This window comes from Fomitopsis serialis, assembly GCF_022376445.1.
Source record: "Fomitopsis serialis strain Sig1Antser10 chromosome Unknown B0H18scaffold_55, whole genome shotgun sequence".
Taxonomy (NCBI): domain Eukaryota; kingdom Fungi; phylum Basidiomycota; class Agaricomycetes; order Polyporales; family Fomitopsidaceae; genus Fomitopsis; species Fomitopsis serialis.
In genome coordinates, this window is record NW_025955015.1 from 46,736 (window position 1) to 69,735 (window position 23,000).

The 23,000-nt window shown below is 54.9% G+C and overlaps 8 protein-coding genes across 8 annotated transcripts; 3 read left to right on the forward strand and 5 right to left on the reverse strand.

Annotated features, from left to right (window-relative positions):
• Positions 1 to 203: 203 nt before the first annotated feature.
• On the reverse strand, positions 204 to 1,163 carry B0H18DRAFT_1121010 (uncharacterized protein; the record flags this gene model as incomplete). Its single annotated transcript, XM_048034253.1, has 5 exons — positions 204 to 246; positions 305 to 741; positions 794 to 882; positions 947 to 1,065; positions 1,117 to 1,163. The coding sequence occupies 5 exons, from the start codon at positions 1,161 to 1,163 to the stop codon at positions 204 to 206; spliced, it is 735 nt and encodes a 244-aa protein (XP_047891203.1).
• A 1,165-nt stretch (positions 1,164 to 2,328) lies between these two features.
• On the reverse strand, positions 2,329 to 3,448 carry B0H18DRAFT_1121011 (uncharacterized protein; the record flags this gene model as incomplete). The annotated part of the gene is made up of 2 exons (XM_048034254.1): positions 2,329 to 2,968; positions 3,021 to 3,448. 2 exons carry the CDS (start codon positions 3,446 to 3,448, stop codon positions 2,329 to 2,331), a joined length of 1,068 nt encoding a protein of 355 aa, XP_047891204.1.
• A 1,680-nt stretch (positions 3,449 to 5,128) lies between these two features.
• B0H18DRAFT_521913 (uncharacterized protein) lies at positions 5,129 to 5,720 on the reverse strand. The gene is made up of 2 exons (XM_048038431.1): positions 5,268 to 5,720; positions 5,129 to 5,202 (listed from the first exon to the last, which is right to left on the reverse strand). Exon 1 carries the CDS (start codon positions 5,629 to 5,631, stop codon positions 5,302 to 5,304), a length of 330 nt encoding a protein of 109 aa, XP_047891205.1. The 5' UTR covers positions 5,632 to 5,720; the 3' UTR covers positions 5,129 to 5,202; positions 5,268 to 5,301.
• Positions 5,721 to 6,342: 622 nt separating this feature from the next.
• Positions 6,343 to 7,637, forward strand: B0H18DRAFT_1121013 (uncharacterized protein; the record flags this gene model as incomplete). Its single annotated transcript, XM_048034255.1, has 6 exons — positions 6,343 to 6,417; positions 6,480 to 6,550; positions 6,601 to 6,652; positions 6,703 to 6,870; positions 6,934 to 7,217; positions 7,274 to 7,637. 6 exons carry the CDS (start codon positions 6,343 to 6,345, stop codon positions 7,635 to 7,637), a joined length of 1,014 nt encoding a protein of 337 aa, XP_047891206.1.
• A 68-nt stretch (positions 7,638 to 7,705) lies between these two features.
• Positions 7,706 to 9,511, reverse strand: B0H18DRAFT_521961 (uncharacterized protein). The gene is made up of 3 exons (XM_048038433.1): positions 9,130 to 9,511; positions 8,590 to 9,077; positions 7,706 to 8,533 (listed from the first exon to the last, which is right to left on the reverse strand). The coding sequence occupies exons 1-3, from the start codon at positions 9,418 to 9,420 to the stop codon at positions 7,933 to 7,935; spliced, it is 1,380 nt and encodes a 459-aa protein (XP_047891207.1). The 5' UTR covers positions 9,421 to 9,511; the 3' UTR covers positions 7,706 to 7,932.
• Positions 9,512 to 9,814: 303 nt separating this feature from the next.
• On the reverse strand, positions 9,815 to 11,927 carry B0H18DRAFT_521974 (uncharacterized protein). Its single transcript, XM_048038434.1, has 6 exons — positions 11,765 to 11,927; positions 11,360 to 11,621; positions 11,023 to 11,289; positions 10,763 to 10,961; positions 10,618 to 10,705; positions 9,815 to 10,563 (listed from the first exon to the last, which is right to left on the reverse strand). The coding sequence occupies exons 2-6, from the start codon at positions 11,443 to 11,445 to the stop codon at positions 10,055 to 10,057; spliced, it is 1,149 nt and encodes a 382-aa protein (XP_047891208.1). The 5' UTR covers positions 11,446 to 11,621; positions 11,765 to 11,927; the 3' UTR covers positions 9,815 to 10,054.
• Positions 11,928 to 13,054: 1,127 nt separating this feature from the next.
• Positions 13,055 to 15,396, forward strand: B0H18DRAFT_521990 (WD40-repeat-containing domain protein). Its single transcript, XM_048038435.1, has 9 exons — positions 13,055 to 13,729; positions 13,785 to 13,917; positions 13,967 to 14,105; positions 14,151 to 14,216; positions 14,272 to 14,528; positions 14,586 to 14,608; positions 14,656 to 14,746; positions 14,801 to 15,018; positions 15,070 to 15,396. Exons 1-9 carry the CDS (start codon positions 13,271 to 13,273, stop codon positions 15,256 to 15,258), a joined length of 1,575 nt encoding a protein of 524 aa, XP_047891209.1. The 5' UTR covers positions 13,055 to 13,270; the 3' UTR covers positions 15,259 to 15,396.
• A 5,630-nt stretch (positions 15,397 to 21,026) lies between these two features.
• B0H18DRAFT_1018437 (uncharacterized protein) lies at positions 21,027 to 21,938 on the forward strand. Its single transcript, XM_048029373.1, has 3 exons — positions 21,027 to 21,184; positions 21,240 to 21,664; positions 21,716 to 21,938. The coding sequence occupies exons 2-3, from the start codon at positions 21,333 to 21,335 to the stop codon at positions 21,852 to 21,854; spliced, it is 471 nt and encodes a 156-aa protein (XP_047891210.1). The 5' UTR covers positions 21,027 to 21,184; positions 21,240 to 21,332; the 3' UTR covers positions 21,855 to 21,938.
• The last annotated feature ends 1,062 nt before the right edge of the window (positions 21,939 to 23,000 follow it).

A 23,000-nucleotide genomic window follows, 5' to 3' on the forward strand; every position in this document is an offset into this window, starting at 1 on the left:
CCAATCAATGTGATATTTTGACATGGTTGTCCATAAATACGAAACACGATAGACGCGAGGGCACTGCCATGGAGGAAGATGGATAGAATCAATCACAGGTGCGAAGAAAGAACGAGAGCAAGGGGACTGTAGGCGTGCCGAATAAGTACAACACTTTCAATCCAATACGAACGCTCATACTAGAGGCTAGTCGTCCGTGAAATTCAAAGCAGCCAATCCCGGTGATCACTGCGCTTGTCCTCAGACCTGTAGAGTTTGTGAGCTCATGATGGTTTGCGGGCGCGTAGCAAGAAGGTATACGCACTTTGGGGACTGCGAATAAGCATAAAAATGCGGCTGTTCATTGTCGCGGCTTCCGAAGTGGGTGGAGTTTATCGCCTCCGGTTCGTGCGTGCTCGCAGCAAGAGGGTGAGCGAAGTCTGGGGATTGCGGATAACCGTGCAAATGTGTCTCTTCGTTGGCACAGCCTCCGAAGTGGTTTGGGTTCATCGGCTCCGGCTTAAGCCTCTCCAGGCGGCCTAAACAATTCACAATCGCGTCGGGCTGCAGCTGGGTGAGGTCGGAGGGGAGGATTTCCAGGTAGGACTGGAGACGGTCTTGGGTGTTCTGCGTGGAGGTGCAGACGCTATCCAGCGCCAGCGTGAAGCTGCGCACAAGCGAGAGGAACCGTCGGCGGTCGTTATCTTGAAGATGGACGCGGAACAGCATCTCGCCGATGGTCCATCCGAACAGGCGGTTCCGCTTCAAATTCAAACCATGTCAGCCTGGCAGAACAAAGGAGACATGTCCATACCTCGTCGATAAGCGCAAGAGCCCAGTCGCAAGATACCTCCGATATAAACGAATGCTTTCGGTTGCTGGCGTCAACAAGGAAGAGGGCGACTGGGGTGAACGAAAGTTAGCACGCATACAGCGAACCATAGATCGACGACGGCGCGAAACGTACCTTTAGAGGGGCCTTCAACCTGGATTAGAGTTATGACACCGGATGCCCAGTCGGTACATTGGTTCCCGCCCGACTTGCCCACGGTGAATGTGCCTGCCCCGATGAACAGAACATCCTCACTGGAAAAGACGTTAGAGAACCGTGGGCCAGCGACTGCAAGGAATACTTACGCAGGAATGGACGTGTTGGTCGTGTCGAAGTTCTGAGCGTGGTCCATTGATCAAGCTTCAAGCGCGATGTACAGAGGTTGAGAGAGATGCGGTTTGCAGGTTGCGAAGGCAGGATAGCCAGCCTCCGTCCTTATATACATAGACATCTATACCGCGACGAAATATCAGTCGTGCTTGACTTCAAATCCCGAGTGGCACTCAACGTGGTACCGATCGGTTGCGCAGCGCCGATTCGAGGAACAGAGTCGAATCCTTTGTGAAACCACGCTGTCGCCGCACGACCTACGTACTGTACGCTGGCCAGTGGCACACGCAGATCTTCTGGCTGACCAGTGAGCGAATCCGTGCTCTGCAATCGCTGCATTGTCCCTGTGCGATTCAAAGTTAGTGCGCCACTCGGGATTTGCGCCTTCACATGTGAAGAAATCCGCCGGAAGACGCAGACTGCTTCATACGAGCCACTGGTCCACGCGGGTCACCTATATCTGGCAGCGCCTGCGAGCAATTCTTTCCATAACCGCGGGATTGGTGCTGTCTGCGTCGAATTTAGCAATCAACGCAGGCGATTACATTGGTGTCTTCATATACGGAAAATCTGGCGCAAGAAGGAGTGCGGTAGCACTGATATTAGCGCGTGACATGTTCATTTTTTTTACTTGACTTACAGTAATCCAGCGGCCCACGCTTACTGGGCACAGAGGAATTACTAGAGTAGGCTGCGTGCGGTCATTTGGCGAACGAACATATGGCGCGTGCGGACGTCGGCTTTCTGTATGACGTCGACTGAACATTTTATGCTGCAGAGATCAGGACTACTCAGACAGTCGCGGAAAGGCCCATGCATTCACGGCCTGTCAGGTTTACTGTAAAGTCTCTGAGTGCGGTTGAATCACTGGCAGCTCCGACGCGTCGGCTCATGCCACCCTGTGCCTCGAGCTGGTGCCTCTGAACATTTGAATCACAGACGCACCCAGTGCATGATTGGAAGCATAAATACGGTGGAACTACACCTGGTACCGATGGCCAAAGCAGCGCAGATTGAGCAGAGCCGAATACATCGAGTCCGCCAGGTGCAACCGTCCAGACTGGTATGCCCGCATGTCGTGACTCTCAAGTTGCACAGCTATGCCACACGTATCCTCTGTCAACGATAGCGACAGACACGTCAAGATAAAGCCAAGTTACGACAATAAAGGAAACAGCTAACCTCGTTTAGAGCCCCTCGAGCGACCCCCGCTGGATGCGCCCCCCACCGACAGCCGCTCTTGCATTTCCCAACCTCTCCAACCCTCTGGCCAGCATCTCCAAAACGACTTCGGGAGGCGCTACATCGGAAATGAGAGCCCCGGAAGCCACAAGCCGCAGCTCCTCCAGCTGTCTTTGCATGTTTTCCAGGGTATCCTGAATTGAGCGAACGTAGCGAAGAGATCGAGCGCTGTATTCTCCGACGCGATCGAGGACTTGCTCGTTACGAGCCAAGCGGGTCAATTGATAGTTGTTTCCGCCCAACAAGGTCCACAGCCTCCCCAGCTGTTTCTTGGTAATGTCAATCTCCAGCTTTTCTCCGCCTATGATGCTCATCACTGCGACGAGGTCGGCGTCGAAGGCGGTTGCCTTCGTCAGGGAGGAAATGCTGGTCTGGATGAGCTCGCGAAGCACAGTCTCATAGGTCTGGAGGGCGCGGTCGTAGGCGTGAGAGATGTCGGGGTAGGAAGTGTGTGGTAGGCAGCCGCGGATATCGAGACCTTGAAACAGCGGGCCGACCTGGCACCGGACAGAGTCTGACGCAGGCTGGGCCGTCGCTGAGGAAGCGCGCAAGACGCGGTAGAGATGGTCATTCGTAGACACAATCCTGCGCCTGCTGTCAGAAGTGACCTCTACGACGAACGGGGTAAAACTCGTACCGATCAAATCCGGCGCCAACCTTGGCAGAGAGGATCTGCAATGCGCGGTTCAAATCGAGCGCATCGTCGGCAACCTTGTTGATGTGCATGGCAATTTGATCGCGGTATTCCAGAGTGCTGAACTGTACGAGGATGGACAGGTCGAGAGATGCAATGCGTGTCTCTGTAAGATCCATGATGATGTCGATGTGGGCATCGGTGTGATTAATGACCTGTTCCAGACCAGTAGTCTGCGCGCCCAGGAGTAGTGGGAGCGCAGCCCAGACGGTCAAATTCGAGTTGATAGTGTCGCAGGAGCGGAACGTCGAAGCCACCACGGGATATGAGCAGAAGCTCCGCATGTGCGCCCAGAGGAACGTTCCAAACCAGAGGAAGGCTTGCGAAAGAACAAGTGCCTGAGAGACAATGGTGAATAGGCGCAGGAACATTGTCAGCTGGCGCAGACGTAAGTCAGGTAAGACTCGGGAGAGATTAGCAACGACGGTTCAAGTAGGCCATGCCCGAGCTCCCCGAAACAATCATTCGACGAGCACGATGCCTTCGCGGGCGAAGTTGAGACTGAAACACGGATTCGAAGAAGCAGAAGTGGACCTACGCACGAAGTGCAGGCTGTAGCCGGAACATCCTTCTGATCCAAATTCGGACTAGAGGATGCAGCAAGTCGGATGGAGGTCAACGCTCCGTCTGCATGCACGTACCGCGCGGGGCGTATATTAAATGCATCCAGGCCGCACGCCGAGTACACGAGGTAACACGGAGAACAATCTGGCGGATACTTGGGCCATCAGTCTCTAGATCAAGCGATCCGCCTGGCGGCGTGCCCGCTTGGTCAGGCCTAGGGCTCCTGCAATGTGAGCTGCTGAACGCCAATATCTCCCGGCTTCTTGGAAGAGAGGACGCCGCTGCATGACGCACAGCGTGATCTCCCTTTCATCTGGTGGATCTGCTAGACTTCGTATAAGCAAAAGGCGTAAGGTACTAACACGGCCACTTCCCTTGGCCCCGCGCCTTGGTCCCGCGCTCCAGGCATCAGTGATACTTCGCAGCGAGCCATGGCGAGAAGCAAATCGACGGCTGCGCGGCCACGGTATCGTGTCAGTACTATGCAGCTTTGTTTCTCGGTCAGAACACAGCTCACATTGACATTCGGAACCCACAGCGTGCTGCGAGACTTGCTCGAGCGCTTCTATTCCCAGCCAATCATCACAAAGACATTGTCGTGGACGTTGCCATCGTCCGAGCGGGAACCAGGCCAGGCTACAACGGCACCCGCGCGCTAGTCAGTGAACATTTGCGAGACCACCCGGTCGCCGACATGGAAATCCAAGTATATGACCGCGCTGGGACGCTGCATCGGTTCATCATCTGGTGGCAGCAGCCTGCAGCCGATAGGACCGTCCGCGGAATATCCACCATCGCCTTACCGCGTAACAGGCCACTTTCGACCATTGCTCAAGACGTACTATTCAGAGGCGATTTACTGGTGATGAAGTCGGGGAGGCGTGAAAAGTTCATCCACCTGGATGGAAAGACGGAGCGGAATCTCGCGCGCAGGGCTGTTAAGGCGTGAGTGGCAATTACTGGCCGTTGTAAGGCACAGACAGACTTACCCGGTGATGATCCCTACACAGATTCGCCATCGCTGCTGAGAAGCATCGTCGCACCGTCCTTAATGCACTCACCGTCGTCATACCTCAAGGGGTGAACGTCAGGCCATTCTGGTCGTAGACTCGTAGGATCGTACCATCTAGTATTTGTCTGTTCCGCGCCGACTGTTTCTTCTTTGATCCATGACTGTGCCTCTAGCACAGCGTTCTATAGCACCACAAAGGCCGCAATCAAATTGCTGTCGTAGACTCGTAGGATCACTGTACCATATAGTGTTCATATTTGTCCCGCCAGCTTCGACTGCAACGTACCTTTTCACCTTTGACCCATGACTGTACCTCTAGCACAACAAGCCTAAGCGTTCTATAGCACAAGGGCTGCGATTATCTTGCTGTTATATTTACTGCCAGACTTGTCTTCGGGCGCGTAAGCACACCTGATGAGGAGAGGCTCATGTGAGACGAGACACCAAAGTTGCCTAAACCGGCCTAAACACGCTACATACTTGCGGCCGTGGCGCGGTCGAAGCTTGCGGGTCCCAACGTCTCCTCCCACCCTCACTAACGAAGGCACACTGTACGGCATATTGATCACTATGTGAGTGTGATATTCTGTTGTTGCACGCTCATCGTCACTGACCGCCGATACGCCTCTAAATCAGGATCGTGCAGTATCAGAGTGATGGGACCCCAGTCCTACGACTCGACGAGAACAAGCAGAACAATCTTGAGCAAGGCGAGAGGCTTATGGAGGAGATGAAGGCAGAGCTGAGAGCAAAAATGGGCAGTGTGCAAGTTAGACCGGAGGAGGAAGGTGGTGTCTCGGCCGGAATGGTTGCTAGTGATGGGACGGCCGTGATCAACACAGAAAGCCTGAGCAGTACGTTTCCTTGAAAGGCTTGACTATTCCTGGCGCTGACACTGTTAAAAGAACTCAGCCGTGCTGAGGTCGAGGCACTTGTGACCTCCTTGCACAAAACAATCGTCTCACAGGCACGGGACATAGATCTTGCGTTCCGAGTCCTCTTTGAACTCTTGTACCACGTTCGTAACTGGAGCGCCGACAGTGGCGATGACCATCAAGGGTAGTTCTGATGAGCATCATGAAGGCCCGGATGTCACCGCCTTGCATGGCGTTGTTACGTTCACATTTACTCTTGATTCACCCAACTTCGTCGCCTTGCTATCCCATTGCTATCCAGGCTATGTCTCTGCTCTTTCGGTGACTGCTTTCTGCTATATCTGCTATATATCGTGTACTGTCGCTTGCTACATATACGCCGTCATGAATGCTATCCTCTACGTACAGAATTCCTAGATGCCCAATGTATCGACGGCCAATGCACATACCTCGCCTCCGAGAGTCCAACTGGCGAATAGCACCGGTACAGCATATATTCCAAGGCTTGCGCTGTCCGGCGGGACGCGGGAGACCACGCGGAATTTCGTCCCAATGATCTCGTGCTGCAGCAACCGCAACTTGCGCATGCGGTTGCGGACCCGTGGCGCACAATCGATGTGGCACAAAGTATGAGCGTTTGAGCTCGAGCCTCGATGCCGCCGCCGCTCATAACTCCTTTTTCAAAGCCAAAGAAAGGTGAGTCGGCTGCGCACGCCTATATAAACGAGGTCTGTTCACGGAGTGTGCTGCTCAGCAGCACTTGGACTTTCCGCCATCCCCACATCGTCACACTACTAGTATCTGTGAGCCCAGTATGATTGAACCGGCGAAGCCCGTCGTTTTCGTCGCCAAAGGCAGTCGGCATCCGGCTTATCCCTTGGAACGCGATGTGAGTTTCGGTTGACTTCCTCGTCGCTTTTTCCGTTCTCATCAGTACGCTGCCGCGCTCAGGAGGATGTCCTAGAACCAGGATGCTATATTTTGCGATACAGACACCTGAGGCACCCTGCAGTACTATCCAGGTACGCTCAGTTGCCACTATGAAACCCCCAAGACTTATGGCGTCCTCTAGCAACGTCACACATCAATCCTCCGACCCTACCAATGCCGCGGACGCTATGAGTGTCCGTCTTCTCCGTTTGCTTCCGACGCATGCTGAATCGCTGATCGCCAGCAGCGCCTGTCTCTTTCTACGAGGATGTCTGGAAGCGAAGATGATGCGACGTCCGATGTTGTTCGGGCCGTGCTTCCCACCGCAACTGCTGTTATTCCCGGTCGTACGAGGGTATCCGCCCGATTGAGCCGTCTGTACGACGACGGCATAGTCGAGAATAGCGATGAAGTATGCCATACTCTGTCACGTCTGACACTAGCCCCTAACTATGCTTGCTTTATCACCGCCTAGACCGTCCCTATGGACATCGGCGCGACGTCAGACGCTACCAGGCCGTCGATGTCGCCTCGCTTGACCATTCGCGTACCTGGACGCCCATACAACGGGCACACAGGAAGACAATCGGACGAACAGAAGGATGCTCTGCCGGTATTATCTGGAACGGCGAGGCATGCTTCATTGGATGCCAAGCCAAGCTCGGAAGCCAAGGCAGGTTTGGACACTCAGGCTCAGGCAGGTATCCACGGCGAGTTACTGCCAGATGCCAAAGTGAGCTCAAGTGCTAGCGCAAAAGTGTGAGTCTCAAACAGGCCTGATTATGTCCTTTCTTGTGCTGACGAGTGGCAAATAGCTCCCCATTGTCTTTTGAGCACGCTATTCGATCGAGAGTCGAAAAGGTTCGCTGGTATTTCTCGCACGGCGCGCCTCTTGAAGCTGTCCCTGTACCCCCGTCTGTCGCTCAGTTGAGCGACCTCTATATCCATCGGGTAGGGACGGAGATTCAAGTGTGGATCCGTGTCGCGCCACCTGCTTGGGAGCAAGTAGAGGAAGGCCATCCTCACCCGAACCTCAAAGGATACGTGCTCCGCATTCTGGAAACGGCGGAGCCGCGTTGGGTAACCGAGGACACCTGGCGTACCTATGTTGGTCGCTGGAAGAAACAGGTGATGTTGCAACCCGGCCGTACAGCTGTAAAGGCGTCGAGGAGCGCTTAGCGACGATGTTTAGCCTCTAACGCGACATGAAGCTCATGTTGTTTGTTTCGCGCGGTTATATCTATGGGAGACGGAGACGAAACAAGTGTTCGTAATTTTTGATGTATACACCTTGGAGTTCCGGATGTTCCATCGACAGCGTTTATATTTCGTGAGCTCACTGTAAGCATAGGGAGGGAACGAATAAGATATGTGGCTGTCAACCCCAACCGGCTGACTCCGCAGGCTCCTCCAATTTTTAAATATGGGCCATCGAGCTACTTGTACTGCCTGAAACACGCTGACCGTCTGGACATCACATGTGTCCGACGACGCGGTTCGCGAACCCTTTGAAGCCTTGATAAGTCAGAATACGTTCCATCTGCCCAACCACCATCTCCATCTCAGCTACAGCTCTCTCAATGGCCGCCATGTCCGCCTTTCCCAGAGGTCCGACGTCGCGGTCGCGCTGGCGCACTCTGTCATCGGCTTGATGTACGCGCGAGTCCAGGTCGGCTAATGACGACCACGTTTCGAACAAGGGAGCCGCGCAGGTTGCAATCGCGAAGTGAGCGGAGTCAAGCTCACGCAGCACATAACGGCAGGAAGTCGTGTCCTCGGCGGGCTCTCCTACAGGTTGCATGAGAAGTGCCGCCGTGCTGGAGACCGGAGAGCAGCGCTCAGCGGCATTGTCTCGCAGCCTCCCGAGATCGATCGCAACGGTATTCAGGGCGGTAAGGACGTTCTTGTATCGGAGCGAGAGGTGTTGAATGCTGATGCGCAGCGCATCACGGGCTGCCTCGAACATATATGCTGCCACTCGCCTCCGCTCGGGCATGAGGTACGGGATTTGGCCTACCAGGGGATGGTGGACGCGATGAAGTGCTTGGAGCAGCTGGTAGTGCATGGCAGAGGTGCTGAATTCAACAGGACTCAGCAGCTTTTCTAACATTATGAGCGCAAAATTACTCACCTCTTCGCCACTGCCCATTCCGAGTCCAATAGCTCGAAGGCCTCAAGCGTGAAATTCGCTGTACTGGCCGCGAACGTAGCTGAAGCGTCGCGAAGATGTCTCTCCGCGTCGGTGTGAGCGAGGTTGTCGGATTGGCGGATAGCTTTCTCTGCAAAGCGTGCCATCGCACTCGCGGATGCAGATTGATCCCACAACTGGTCTGTGAGTCTGCTGACGAGATCGTTGCTGAGGCCCAGCAGCTCCAGGTAGTCTTCCCAAGCAGCGGAGTGCAAGTCGGTCTGTGAGCTAGTACGGCAGCGCTGAAAGAAGATGCCCATGCCGGGCAACGTGCAGATAGCTGCAGCATCCGCGCAACAATAGACCGAGACAGACAACCCGCCGGCCGGGTCGTTTCGGAAGCAAGCAGGCATGTACCAGATCGCAAAGAGGACCGGCATGCAGTACACAGCGATGATGATCGCGAAAGTGCGCAGATCGCACCAATCGCCCTAGTTGTCGTATGTTAGCAGGCACAATCGTGATTCGACAAAAGCGTCGTACCCAGGAAGCCTCGGGACGAGCGTTGTCCACTGCGTCGAGCAACGGGCCGTCTATGACGCGCAGAGGCGCAGAGGCGGCGGCAAGCCCTTCGTGCCTGTAGACTCGAGCGAAGTCGCGTGCCAAGGCAGTCGAGCGACGAACGTTGTCCATGGCGGCTTCGAGCACCCTCGAGCTGTCCACGACGCGCTGTGGGGCATCGCCGGCAGCAGGCCCTTCGGGTTGCGTAGTTGTGTCTCTGGGGGATGGTTCTGGCTGGTCAGCCGCAGTGGGGATTGTGTCGCTCATCTTCATCCAGAAGGCGACAGAGACGGGCTTGTTCAGCTAGGCCTAGGAGCCTGAGCTCTGCTGATATCTGGTTCAAGTTCTCGGCTCCCTCTGCGACGTACCCGTTGTGTGCCTCGAGGCCGCATCTTCGCGCCTGCGGTCACGAAGGATTCATGAAAACCTGCCGATGCGCTTAGTAGCCACGACTCACCAGGGCTAGTACTTGCGATGTCGGACCTCTGGGCCATCCTCCGGTGTAATCCGTTTCATACAACCGTTCGCCGTTGACTTGTTCGCTCCGACCAGTATTCGAGACATGTGCATACAGTCGATTGTCCTGATTTAGAAGATCTGCGACTAATCGGTGGGCTCACACAAATATAAACCCAGCATCGTGCAACCCATAGCACGGTATCGCACCTTCTATCTCGTAAGTTGTCGCGGCTAGGCAACAAGGCAGGCGTACGCTCATGCCGATCTAGATCTGCCCGCACCACATTGATCAGGCGGTCGGTTTTCATGCATACTTCGTGCTATTGCGTGCGGCGTCGTCCGAGTCTATCACACATCACAGCAGGGGACAGGCGCTTGAAACCACCGCGGTAGTACTAGTACTACGCAGACCAGTAAGTACTAGTCCTAATTGAGCCAGCGAAAGTCATCATACAGGAGAACGCTCCGGAAAGCGTGCAATCCCAGCGGCAATGCGTGAGTCGCGGGCTGCCTGATATTCCGACCTTTCAGTCACGCTGAGCTCTGAAACCATGCGCCCGCCAAGTTCATGATACTGGAACATGGTGCCGCCGGTCCAAAACACCGCCGAGCCTCGCCATGCCCCGCCCGTCACCAGTGCGGTGTTGTAGTGCGTGAACGCAGCCGATGGTATCCATAAGGGTACACCCGGTGCGACCTCTACCTCGCAACCTAACTCCGCAAGGCCAATTCGGCAGTCAGAAGACGGGTCGTACTGTCCGAAAGGGATGATGCAACATAAACCCGGGCCCAGGTTCGTACAATCGAGGTGCCGCGCGCAGATGACCTCTCCCATATTCAAAGCGAAGGACGCGAAAGGGTAGAAAAGTGCATCTAACGAGGCGTCGTTGCGAAGGGCGAAGTCGAGTGCGCTGGCATAGTATTTGTGAAGTTCGGGAAAAACACGGCGGAAGATTCCTCCAAAGACATGAGATGAGGAAGCCGGCAAAAGACAGGAACAGGAAATCTTACTTGAGACCAGGAGGATGACAGGTGCCAATCGCCGAGCGAGCTCGTGGGCCACCTCAGCGTGATCACAAAAATACTTTGACAGCCTCGGCTTCTACGCAGCGCGTGAGATGTTACAACAGCCGAAGCACCGTCTGAATAGACGTACAGGCTGGTTATCCTTGTGTAGCGTGAAGTAGTATTGCGCGAAAGCGCCGCGCTTGGAGACAGAGTACGTCGGTTTGACGCCGACTTGGCCCAGGTATGCAGCGGCGGCCGTCAGAAGGTCGTTGGCCTCCTCTGTGGCCACGCCTTGCCATGCACGATACACAACCAAGCGGCCCGCGCGGTCGACAACTTCGGCGGCCCTGCTATTATCACGTCAACCCCAGCGCCCAACCCGGCAGGTCGCGTAACAGATCGACGCACCCCTCGCTGTGATGAACCACCAGCCCACTTTGTAGGGGGTCCGCATCATGCTCTGTCGCTGCAAGACGCACCTTTCGGTGGCCGATGAAGCCGCCGGAGAGAGGCATGTCTTCGAGCGCACAACGTTCCGCTGCCGTGAGCAACGCCTGTGCTTCCTTCCGCACTATCCACGCAGCGGCGCGAGCGGCGCTGCGTGGGCCTTGGCGCCGAGATTTGCGGGCCTGCTTCTTATTGAGGCGCATAGGGCCTGACATCGAAGGTACTGAGCTGGGCCACCGCCGTGCGAGGATGTTAGCACGATCGCGTCGCCAGCGCAACGCCATGAACCGTCACATACCTGTCCTCGTGGGCAACAAAGTCAGAGCCTGCAAGGCCTCTTTCCTCCAAGGCCGGGGCCTGGTCTGCTGAGGCGGATGACCCCATGACCCCGTCGTCGACGGCCTCTTCATCCCATACGAGCTCAAGCCTATCCTTAAAGAAAGCCAGCCCTTGCGCGACCAAGGGATCCTTGGCAACTCGGTCAAACAGGAGGAGAAAGTTGTGGGACTAAGGGGGCGTACCATGGTGACGGAGGCGATGCAACGACTTGTGGACGAAGCCTGCAACCGTTACATGTCAGCAAACTATAGCGGCTCGCTGTCCAGCCGTTCCCGAAGCGATGCAAGGCGCGGGATGTTGGACTCCACTCGACCGTACGCCTTACAACCTCAACGGGCGCGCTGGAGGCACGAAGATGGCTCACCGGGTGCTTTTCACGAATGAGGAGACCAGCGTGAGGCTCCGGGTTCCGAAGGCTCGGAGGCTGCGGGCCCGGGGCTGAGTACTGAGGCCTGAGGGGGGAGGAGTGCAGCTTGAAGCTTGAAAGCTTCACAGGTGACAGCGAGAGCGTTGTTCTTCGTTGAAAAGTCACGTGTACACGCGCAGAACGGATGATCGTTGAATGATCGATTATAGATCTATGGAGGATCTCCACCCATGCAGACGAGCTCTGGCAGAACGTCTGAAAGTCCTCCTCAAGGCAGAACACCAGTACTAGTACATGAACGTTCGATGACTAACATCGGGCGCAACCGCAGCGCTCTGCACCTCATCCTCTTTCGCGCTTCCCATATCTCGCCCATGCGAGCTTGCACTGGCCGCCCGCTCTAATCACGATTCACGGAGGGCCGAGACGGCTCGGAGCTGCGCAGCGTCCCTCGGGCTTCAAGAGAGGAAGCATAGCGAAGTGCCACAAAACGTACGAAGCAAGTTCTCGGCGCATAACTAGGTAGATTGGTGGCGGTCCCCGACGCGACGGAGTGGGCGCCGTGTGTTGATGTCCCCGCCAACATCAGCCTGGAGTCCAGATAAGCTAAGCCTTGTTCTCATGGCAGCAACACCATACACCTCACCTCTTCGTTCAGAATCTTCTGCATGCACTCTGCGCATTTGAGAATCTCTCGTTGGCTCTCTTCGCGCAAATTCAGCGTATCCTGTCGTACCAGCTTGGCGTCGCGGTTGATCTTCTCTAGGGTTGCTTCGTGCGCCGATATCCGCGAGCGTTGTGCTTTCACCTGAGCGCATAGGCCGCGCATTGCTTGCACAACCGAATCGTACTCTTTCAGCAAGTCAAGCTCCTCGGCGGGCAGTTTCCCCAGTTTTCTGTAGCAGACAAGCTCATGACTCTGCCTAGGACCCCGACGTTAGAACACACCTTCGCACCACATTGCAATAACGCTCGGGATTTGGTTCCGCCTCTGCGAACCTGAGTTTAATAGAAATGACGTCGGACCACCGAAAGGGCACTCGGCAAAGCGGGCACAGGTGGGAATTCATGGCAACCGTCCGTAGACAGGCGGAGCAAGCTGCGTGGCCTGGAATCACGGGTATGCATTAGCCCTGAAGTGATGGTTGGACAGAGCTTACCGCATGCAGGCAAGACGAGCATAGAGTTAGGCCTCTCCGTGAACGTCTCTACGCAAATGGGACACACGGCGCGCATGGTTGATGAGACGGTGGGAGAGTCTCCTAACGCGAGCGGCGAGAATGGAAGGAGGGGCGGCAGATCGGGACTCGCACGGCGTTGAGGTGTAGGAGCTATTCGGCCTTCGAGATATGGCTGCAAACACTAAATAGATTCCCTCCAGGAATCGTTTGCTGGAGGGACTTTCTCACCTGAAGGGGATCTAGACTTCCGGGCTCTGGAAGCGATAGTTCTAACACAAGGATTCCACCCATAGGGTTCTTTGCGCCTCGCTGTTGGCATGAGATGTTCATAGATGCATCTGGTGATCAAAGTTGGCATGGCTGCGCCTCGTCGCTCGCCGTGCGGCAGGAAACACGCAATTCCTCCGGACCTTTGAGAGTGCGTGCATTTTGCGGCCCTGGCTTCAAGCAACTCGCAGTTTTCCTCCCCGCATCCCTTCACCCAGATATCGCTCGTTTTTCGAACAATATGGGCCCCACTGCCTACGTTCTCTTGCATGATCTTAGCCGCGGCCATTCTGACGTGGTCAACGCCCTTGCGTTCTCTCCGGACGGCCTGTACCTTGCGAGTGGATCTGACGACGAGTCTGTTATCATCTGGAACGCGACCCTCGGCACCTACCTATACCGTTTCACGTGCGATAGCCGCGTCGACTCCCTTCTCTGGCACCCAGTGGAACAAGAGACCTTGATTGTTGGTTGCCAAAGCGGCTCGCTTTTACAGGTTCGAGGTTTTTCCTTGGTATGCTTGATCCTTGCCATCGCGCCCTGGCAGTGTTTATGTACTATGTCTACAGACACACAACGAGGTTTACGATATTCGTCTCGGTGCCCGATCGCACATCTATTGTATGGACTATCATCCGAGCACCCGTTGTCTCGCCGTGGGCATGGGTCCTGAGGTGCATATCACGCGAGAGACAGCCCCTAGTGAGTCAGCATCAGGGTTCTTGTCTCTATACTCAGGAGCTTCTTCAAGACAAGTACGACGGCGATACTCGGCTTCCGCACCCGAAAGACGGGCTCGCTTTAGACGATAAGCGCGATCGTGCCGTGGCAGTCAAGTTCACAGAATCCGGACAGCAAATTATCGTGACTTACCTGACCCACGGCGTCATGTGAGTACTTCAGACGACACAATCGAGCCTGTCTAACTGGCACAGGTGTTACGAGCTTCGAACAGGCAACAGAAACTGGCACATTGTGCCTCCCAAATCCCATCCAGCTATGTGCGTGTACCCTTACTCGCCTACTGCCCTAAGCATGACTTAGCCACCTCGTCAGCGGTCATTCTGCAGTATCGCCGGACTACAGCAGCATCGTGGTACATAACTTCAAAGATGGCCTGACTGAATATTCCCTGTCCGATCGTACGAAGGCCCGGCAATCGTATCGCTTCAACGCTACGCCGAATCCGAAGATTGCTCTACAAGTGGCCTTTCTGCGTTATGGGCGCGCGATAGTATGCGGCACGTCGACGGGAAATGTCTGCGTCTGGGAGACGTCGTCCGGAGACTATTTCCAACAGCTTGATCACGGCGGTGAGGTTCTCTTGGGATTCTGACGGCTTGACACTCTAAATGGCGTGAATATGCTAGGGCACATAGTGATGGCGGTTGCAGTGCGTCTTCGAACGTTGTACATGCCGTCTCCTGATTGTGCTATCAGGGATGCCAACGGCAGGGCTTTAGTTACATCGCTACAGGGGCGGCGAGTCAGGGTCCCGGTGTCTACATCAAGATATGGAGGGCTAAGATCGGTAAGGTCGCTTACGTCTCTGCTGGTGCTGCGTGGATAACGTAGTGCGTACTAGGCGCAGACACTTCGCAAGATAATCGGCTGACATTTTGGCGTGCTGCCCTTCGCATGCCAAAGGTTCGAATACGAGGGCTTGCTCCCACCGCTGAGGAGGCATGGAGGTTGTTGGTCGCTGCCCTCGTCATAATCGGCAGTGTGACATTGGCATGGTCTACTTGGCTCATCGGGACGAACATTCCCTGGGGTGCCATGTATGAGCTGTTGATGAACTACGTGTGTACTCCTCTCTGAAACTCCATAACACTGTTAATCATTTGGATTTAGGTCGCACACAGCACGTCTTTTGTCGACGGTGTCTGGAGGAAAGGGTACTCTGTGGCAGTGAAAGGGTGGTACACAACAACCGCGGTATTTCACGCGCTACTCGCTGCTGTTTTGCACTATGCGCGTTTGAAAGCCCTCGAAGCCCTCGGAATACCTGCCGACATACTGGATAGAATCCCTCCGACTTAATATCCAGCCCTAGTACCTGGCCTTGTCTAAGCTGACAGGGACGGTCTGTCTGTCAGGCGTAGATAGCAATTGGTATTGATATTGTTTGATGTACATCATGGCATTATGCCCTCGACATGTTGATGGAAAACTGCCGCCATACTGCCTACTCTTACGATTCAACCTGAAACATATGTCTCAAAATGACGACACAAGCAACACTGTGGCGGCGTTGAGATTGGTCATTCAGCCGAAGTGCGTGCCAGCTCCATGGGTAGGGCCGTAAGATGCTCTCCGCTAGGACGGAAGCCGTGCACAAAACACGTGAATCGATGTATATTGAAAGATACGCCAAGGCTAGGGAGCTCCGGAGGCACTCTTCGTTAGGTCAGAAGCCGCACACAAAATGCGTGAATCAAATCAAGCCCTCAAACTATATTAGGAAGGTGATCTCCTTCTGGACAGAAGCCGCACACAAAACGCGTGGATCGATTCATTCCAGTCAAGGACGCATGCTATAGGAAGAAGCGGGGAAGAAGCTGCTCTCCGCGGTGGTCCCCTTTGGGACAGAAGTCGCACACGAACCGCGTGGATCGATCCATTCAACGTATAGGAAGAAGCTGATCTCCGCGGTGTCAGTACTACTTCAGCAGCCGCGCATAGAGCGCGTGAATTTGGCCAATGGAAAGGGCACGCTGAAGAAAGAAGAAAGCCTGATGAAAGACACGCCGATCGAAGAAGATGCACACGAAGGAAGCCACACACAGAAGAAGACAACACGCGAAATCAGCTAAAGTCCTCGCCGTTTTAATTACCGATAGGCTTTATCCAGGACGCGTGCGATCCGCACGGTCTTCAGTACGAGGTGGAGCCACGCCTGTCATTCACCGCTGCCGTGACGAAAGCTCGGAGATCGTTTCCTTCACCTCCGTCGGACCTCCTCGATCATCGGGCACCGTACTGTCGCTGTGCGAACTTATGTCCATAGATTGTCCTCATCGATATCGACTGCCCCGCGAGGTCATGCGGCCGTACTACTGGTACGCCTACTACAACGGCCAGTATTGAACCCTGACGGATGCATGTAGGTTCTCATTCCATAGGTTTAGGTATCGTTCAGTAATGCTTTGGGTATACGCAGGTCAGCGGGGCCGCCGGGGCGCCTTCCCACCTTCGCCTGCAGGCGTGTATGATGCGCCGCTCAAGCTAACCATCCGGGAGCAAGAGTTGTCTCGCACTACGCCCGTGTTCGCAACGTGAGACATGCCACTCCAGGTGGCCGCAGCTCATTGCCTACTGGTACGGAGACCAGGAGAAGTGCCAGCACGACGCATGGCCTGTGCTAATACTGAGCTCTCTGAGGATTGCGAGCCGTCTGCCTTCGATGTCTGACTTAGGGGACGCTGGTGCTAGCTCGCCCATCAGGCCGCCTCGGCCAGAGCTCGAGCTTGAAGCTCCTCCAAGTCCACCATTCGCTGGCCTTGGACAAAAGCGGGTACATGTTGAGCTCCCGACTCAACAAATCCACGATTCCAAAGGCAATGTCATTATGGCGCCTCGAGTCCTCATAAAGGACAGCAATATTCGTTCGTATTTCAAGCCATCGGCAGTCGCTGCTCCGCAGCACGCGGAAGAAGGCGACGCTTCCCTCCAAGATCAACCGTCGACGTCGACATCCCCGTCCGGCGATGCTGCAGGAAGGTGGGAGCCGATGAGATATGACGCATTAGAGAAATTTTCGAAGCTTGGGTCGGTGGTGCGTACTACGCCCAACTTCATACCGTGCTTCCCTTTGCCTGATTATCAACAGAACGTCGGTCGCCCAGTAAAGAAGATTCGTGGAGCAACAGAAGGAACTGGAGGACGGCTGTCTCGTCGGGCATGTCATGATTCTGCTTTGTTCTGCTTTATTGTCAATTGATAAGTCAATGATAGGTGGGGCTCAAGGCCCCGTTGGCCGAGACCGACGCGGCGACTTCTGCGGGCAATGCTCGCGGTGTGGTACTGGGATCCACGTCTGCAGGCGCCCAGAACGTCGGCGACAACGTTCAGGATCTCCAAGGCTCTATAGTGGGTGAACGTTCAGAACTGCACTCCACGCCAGGTCACAGAAGTGCGGTTGGTTCCGATGTAAGCCTTTACACGCCCAGCAGGCTCCGCAGTTCTCAGACGATCTCTTTCGTCGGCGCAGTTGCTCAACACTACTTCGCCAACATCAGCTGTAGCAGCGACCACCGTAAGCGATCAAAGCGCGCCTTCTCGCCAAACGAATCCAGCCTTGACTGCTTCTATGCAACTTGGAGGTCAGCATCGCCGTTTCAAACGTGCGATTGTGCCAGAACCACGAATACTCAACTGGACCCACAGCGCAGATGAGTCCCCTCGAACACGGGCCTCGCAGTGATGTAGAACATGCAAGCAGTGATGTGGAACGTGCAAGTGCTCCTCCTGCGCTCTCCTAAGGTCATATACTGAGATGATTTGGCAGGCTACGACCTCACGTTCTCCGGGATCCCAGATAGCCGTAGTAATGCCGACACGTTCCACGGCTCTCGATGAAGTCGACTTGGACCCGTTGCCAGGGTTTCCTCAGGATATGGGCCTTCCGAGCAATTCGCGGTTGCCGAGTAGCTCCGCCGAGTTCGGTCTGCCCGCGAGAAACCATAACAAGGAACAAGCGCAGCGTACCCAGCCAATCGTTACACAAGATGATGTCGACGCGGACGTGGAGATGGATAACGAGGGCCGCGCTCATCGTCGGATGGTCAAAGGCAAACAACGCGCCCTGGAGAACGATGTACGCCCGTTTGAATTTCTTATCAGGTGTACGACATCCCCCTGACATTGTATGCCTAGATCGTTTCGTCACCATCGGCTCAGGTACTGTGATTACGTGCCGCCAGTAACAACGGAAGCCTCATAGTATGTTGTAGGCTGACGGACAGTCGGATGCACTGCGCGTCTTGCTGTCTGGTCCTACTTCCGCGGTAAGGAATTGAGCAGCGTAATCGCGCGTCATAGCACTCACAACGACTCAATGATAGGGAGACGTTACTCCTGTGCAACGTCAATCAACTCCCATGCAGGTAGGCTCATAGGGGTTGGCATTCAATTGTAACGATGCTCATCTTGTATCGACGTAGTACAGCGATAGTTTGTCACCCACTTCTCCCGTTCCTAGATCGGCCGATGCGGACGAATCAATGGACGACACAGTTTCTGATAGCCTCGATACCGATGAGAGCAGAATGGACGCCCAGGATGATGATCAGAGCTTCCACACCCCGGTGCGCTCCAATGAGTTTTTGCTCTCAACATGAACTTGCTGCTCATTACCAGACCGCACTCGCAGCACCAAGAAGTAGAAGCAATGGACCATGCCATGGGCGCGCAAGAAGATGATGCCGAGATTCAGTCAGAGGTACGGGCACCTCGTCACTCAGCGATGTTGCGTTAAGAGAAGGGGACTGCTACTAGGGGACGGCCGGATCCATGGACACTTCCGCTGACTTTGCTACGCGGCCGGGGGAGAGCTCACCTGTTCAAGAGGTATGTTTCATTTCGCCTCTACATGGCGCTGCTGTCTACTGATCGTATATTGGTTTGTTCAGAGAGGCTCAAGTGCCACTCCCCTAGGCCCTCCGGCTCAGCTTGTCGAACTGGTCCCGAGTCCACAGCTACACCGCCGAGATGAAGATGGTCATCAACGCGCAGCGGTAACTCAGCGCGGTAGCCACGTTCCCCACGCACCTGCAAGAGCGGAGGTACAACGCTCATGTGATTCGTCACTGCTTTGTACTCATATATCCCCGAACCCTCCTTTGTACTTACAGGTCAATGCAAGACAGCCAGTGGCACAAGCAATTGGCCAGAATTACGGTCCCCCTCCCGACCTTGATACTCCGATTCCCAACGTTGAGGCCAACTTACAAGAGCGACATTCCCCGGGGGAGGCATTACTCGTAAGGTCTTGTCCATGACCGCTCTCGGGAGCCACTGACGTTTTCGTACCTTGTGTACCTTGTGACCAGTCGGTGCCCACAATGAGCCCAAGCCACATCAGGAAATCTCCTGCTGGTCTAGATACACCGTTCCCCGGCTCTGGGGTCGACAGCAACAGACAGGACAGTCCTATATCTATAGAGGTACCCTGAATTATTGCTCATCGCTGTGTTTGGAAGCCACTGATACTCTGGCTGTTGTGGGTATACAGGACTACGTGGGACGGCCAAGGCGCGCAAAGCGTCCAGGCCATGAGCCGTCGCCCCCTGGTCTCGACACACCATTCCCTGACTTTGGAGCAGCAGGAAGCAGCAGGCAACATCGTCGTTCCCCGGCAGAGGTGATGTGCATAGTGATTGTTCTTGTAAGATGCTGACGTCGCTCCATTCGCTTTGTCTGCTGTTCGTATATAGGGTCGTATGGGGCAGCCGGCGCACGCGATGTACCCAGGCCACGGAAACCCTCCTGGTTGGCTCGAAACACCATTCCCCTCTGCTGATGACGGAGTAAACATACCTAAGGCTCGTGCTCAGGAAGAGGTGCCGTGCGATCTTGTTTACGCATGCTCTTGCGCCACTGACGTCCTTTTGTGCGCTTCGCCGTACGTATTTAGGACAACATGAGCCAGTCCCCGCGTGCAAGGAGAACCAGCAATGGACAATCCCCTATCGACTCTGACATTCGTAGTCCAAGTGTGAGTCTTTCGGGTCAGTCCACAGAACTATCTGTTGAAGTTGCTACACGCAAAATACCAGATTCGTTACAATATGCTACCTGCCGCAACAAGCCGTGATTTAGACGGATTTCGCATATCGATGGAAGATCGACTTGCATTGCTCAGTCAGAACGTTGATCAGACCTTGGAGGAATTCTCTGCGTCGGTCCAAACAGCGCTCATAACTACTACTAGGACTGCCGCCGAAGTGTCGGCTAACGCAGCGTCTTCACGCGCGAGGATGGATGAAGTCCAACGTGCGTTGGAACATCGCATAGAGGGCATCGCACAGTCATTGCAAGCTTTCGGAACTGGCTCGGCTCCAGCGAATGCTCAGGTAGCCCAAGTTGACGAATTGCGCAACGCTATGGACGAGCGATTTTCTGCGCTGGCTCACTCATTGGAAGGCTCTTTCAGCTCGTTCTCAGCCTCGCTGCAAGCCATCCAGTCTAACGCAGCGCAAGCGGTTCCTAGCGGAAGTTCGGCAGGTGTAGCATCCTCACACCAAGAGATCAAGAACCTGCAGAACACTATGGACCATAGGCTCGTCGAACTCGGCCAATATCTTGATTCGAAAATGCAGACCTTCTCCACGACACTACAAACGACGTTCTCTACTATCGTATCCTCACGTTCCGACGCGGCGAGTGCCAGAGCATCTTCGGACGCTCGACGTCGCAATGCGCAGAACTCGGGGGATGGGGACGTTGCGGACGATGAGGATGATACCGATGATCTACGTATTCAATTCCCTCGCAATGGACGTGCAGCCCAACCTCGACACCGTGATGTCAACACTTTACAGGTACGTATAAGGCCTCCGCCGTGGTTAATATCGATACTTACTTCTGTTTCTAGAAAGCCATCCGGAGACACGGGATGCAGTTGATGAGGCGCACTAGAAATGACGACGGCTTTCCCATTCTACCCTCAGATGCTGATTTCGCCAACTTCAACCCGCGCTCCACACGTCCCTGCTGTAGTCCGGATGATTTCAAGTGGGACCCGCGCCAAACGCCACGATCGGTATGGAACAAAGCTGTGGCAGAAGTCTTCGCAACCGACTTCATGGCTAAATATCCTGGCCTCGACTGCCCGAGAGAACAAGTTATCTCGATATGGCTACGCCACACAGAACACCTTCACGCCCTTCACAAGTCTCAGGCGCAGGCAGAGGCAGTCCGTCTAAATGCACGACGCAATCATCGTCAACAAGAACGAAAGCGAGGGGTATGTACTTAGATCCTTAGTGCGTTGTCGCTCTCGTCTCATGGACGAACTATAGACCTACCTCAGACGCCACAACGCTGTCCACGAGCTTACCTCCGCACTTGATCCTGGCGCCCTGAAAGTAGTCGAAGCCTTGGGTATTCAGGGTATGAGCTCAGACGAATCTGATCACGCAGCCGGTAGAGGAGAACCGACCTATTTCATCCGCAAGAAATCATGGCGCTCGCCCGCCCTAGTTGCCTGGTTGCGCACCCTAGATGCTCTTCATCTCTTCCTGAGATACAAGGGAGCACACTTAGCATCTCAGGGTGGGTGGCCTCACTACCGTCTGGAGAGTGATATCGAGAGCAGCAAGCCCGCGGTCACAGGCTTGCCCATTGGGTTTTACTCTGCTGCAGCAACTATGGACCAATTCGAGGCCGCATGGCTGAAGCCGCTGGTCATCTCTGTCAATCTCATTCATTCGGATCGTGTTCTAACGTAGGTCGTATTTCGAGCGGCCGTCTCGCCAAAATAGCTGATTATCCTTAGCCATGCGGCACGTTATGACCTGTCTAATCGGCACATTGTGACCGGGCGGTTTGACCCCAGAGGAGAACCCCAACCAGCAAGCTCACGGCAGCGGGGAAGTGCGCAGCAAAGCGAGATGGCTGCTGGCCGTAGCACCTGAAGGGACTTCCGTGACGATCCAGGATTCCGACGCGCTTATTGTATGTTCTAAACCTCATTCTGTATTCGCAGTATTGCTCCGAAAACCTTGATAACGAGCAGACTAATCACTAGTCTTGTCTTGTGTCATCCTGAATATGATCGTCGTCTTCGGTTTTACAGAGTATTCCTTGGAGTCCGACGCATTCAGCGTTCCGATTCTCGAGGACGATGACAACGTATAGAAACGATCCACACAGTAATCAACATCTTAAGTACATTACAAAATTGCCTGCTCACGAGCTTAAGTAGTGGTGACTGAGTTTCATGCTCGTGTACTGTGTCGCGTCGTACAGTTCAATTTCACCGTATGCTGCTGTGATTCTCGAATCCCGTCAAAGTGAAGCGCAAATCAGTTGTGCGGGAGTTCGTATGCAGCATCTCATGACTCAGGCGAGGACGCGAGCGATTTGAACCGCTCGAGTGTCCAGGTCGAACCCGCCACCTCGATGGAAATCCACGGAGCCGTCATGCACGACGATGTCCATCTAGGAGCGATCTCAAGCATTCCGTGTCCAACACGGCTGCATCTTCATTCAGCACATACCACGAGGGCGTGACTAGTCACAGGAAGCTTTTGGCGATGATACGAAGGCACAGGCGGCAACGAAGTGAGGGCGTACGCCGCGAGCGCGTGAGATTGGTAATCAGATTTGGGGAGAAGACTCTTAGAGTACAACATTGCAGGCATAGAGGGTCGGCATGGATGACGAGACAGGCGGCACGAGAATCTGGCGGCTGTCGGACATTCGAGGGCATGCGTGGCGATGGCGCGAGGACGTGTGTGCAAGATATAAGAACGCGACACGAAGGCATTGTGTGCGATGACGAGAGGAATTGCACGGCCAACAGGGCAACAATGGTGTTCGGGAGGAGAGGAGCAGCGCATGGGTGTCGCAGCACGTAGCGTGCATAGCGAGCGAACAACAAGGAGAGGATAGGGCAAAGAAGTAGACGGACAGTAGAGTAGATGGAAAGACCTGTAGGTGAGAGGACTGATGGTGGACAAAGGGGCGAGTAAATGAGAGGGCTGGCGGGCAAGGCAGAGAGCGGGGAAGGCGAGCGAGCGAGAGGGCCGGCGGTGAGCGAGAGGGTCGGCGGTGAGCGA

Bases quoted from the DNA above. Each gene is read 5' to 3' on its own strand.
- B0H18DRAFT_521990 (XM_048038435.1), top strand. From the start codon at position 13,271: ATGTTCATAGATGCATCTGGTGATCAAAGTTGGCATGGCTGCGCCTCG. The intron at 13,730-13,784 runs GTATGCTTGATC...CTATGTCTACAG, and splicing joins AGGTTCGAGGTTTTTCCTTG to ACACACAACGAGGTTTACGA. The intron at 14,529-14,585 runs GTGAGGTTCTCT...TGAATATGCTAG, and splicing joins CCAACAGCTTGATCACGGCG to GGCACATAGTGATGGCGGTT.
- B0H18DRAFT_521961 (XM_048038433.1), bottom strand. From the start codon at position 9,420: ATGAAGATGAGCGACACAATCCCCACTGCGGCTGACCAGCCAGAACCA. The intron at 9,078-9,129 runs GTACGACGCTTT...TACGACAACTAG, and splicing joins CTCGTCCCGAGGCTTCCTGG to GGCGATTGGTGCGATCTGCG. The intron at 8,534-8,589 runs GTGAGTAATTTT...TGTTGAATTCAG, and splicing joins GAATGGGCAGTGGCGAAGAG to CACCTCTGCCATGCACTACC.
- B0H18DRAFT_1018437 (XM_048029373.1), top strand. From the start codon at position 21,333: ATGAGCTCAGACGAATCTGATCACGCAGCCGGTAGAGGAGAACCGACC. The intron at 21,665-21,715 runs GTAGGTCGTATT...GATTATCCTTAG, and splicing joins CATTCGGATCGTGTTCTAAC to CCATGCGGCACGTTATGACC.
- B0H18DRAFT_521913 (XM_048038431.1), bottom strand. From the start codon at position 5,631: ATGTCCCGTGCCTGTGAGACGATTGTTTTGTGCAAGGAGGTCACAAGT.
- B0H18DRAFT_521974 (XM_048038434.1), bottom strand. From the start codon at position 11,445: ATGGGGTCATCCGCCTCAGCAGACCAGGCCCCGGCCTTGGAGGAAAGA. The intron at 10,706-10,762 runs GTACGTCTATTC...GCTGCGTAGAAG, and splicing joins TACACAAGGATAACCAGCCT to CCGAGGCTGTCAAAGTATTT. The intron at 10,564-10,617 runs GTAAGATTTCCT...ATGTCTTTGGAG, and splicing joins TGTCATCCTCCTGGTCTCAA to GAATCTTCCGCCGTGTTTTT.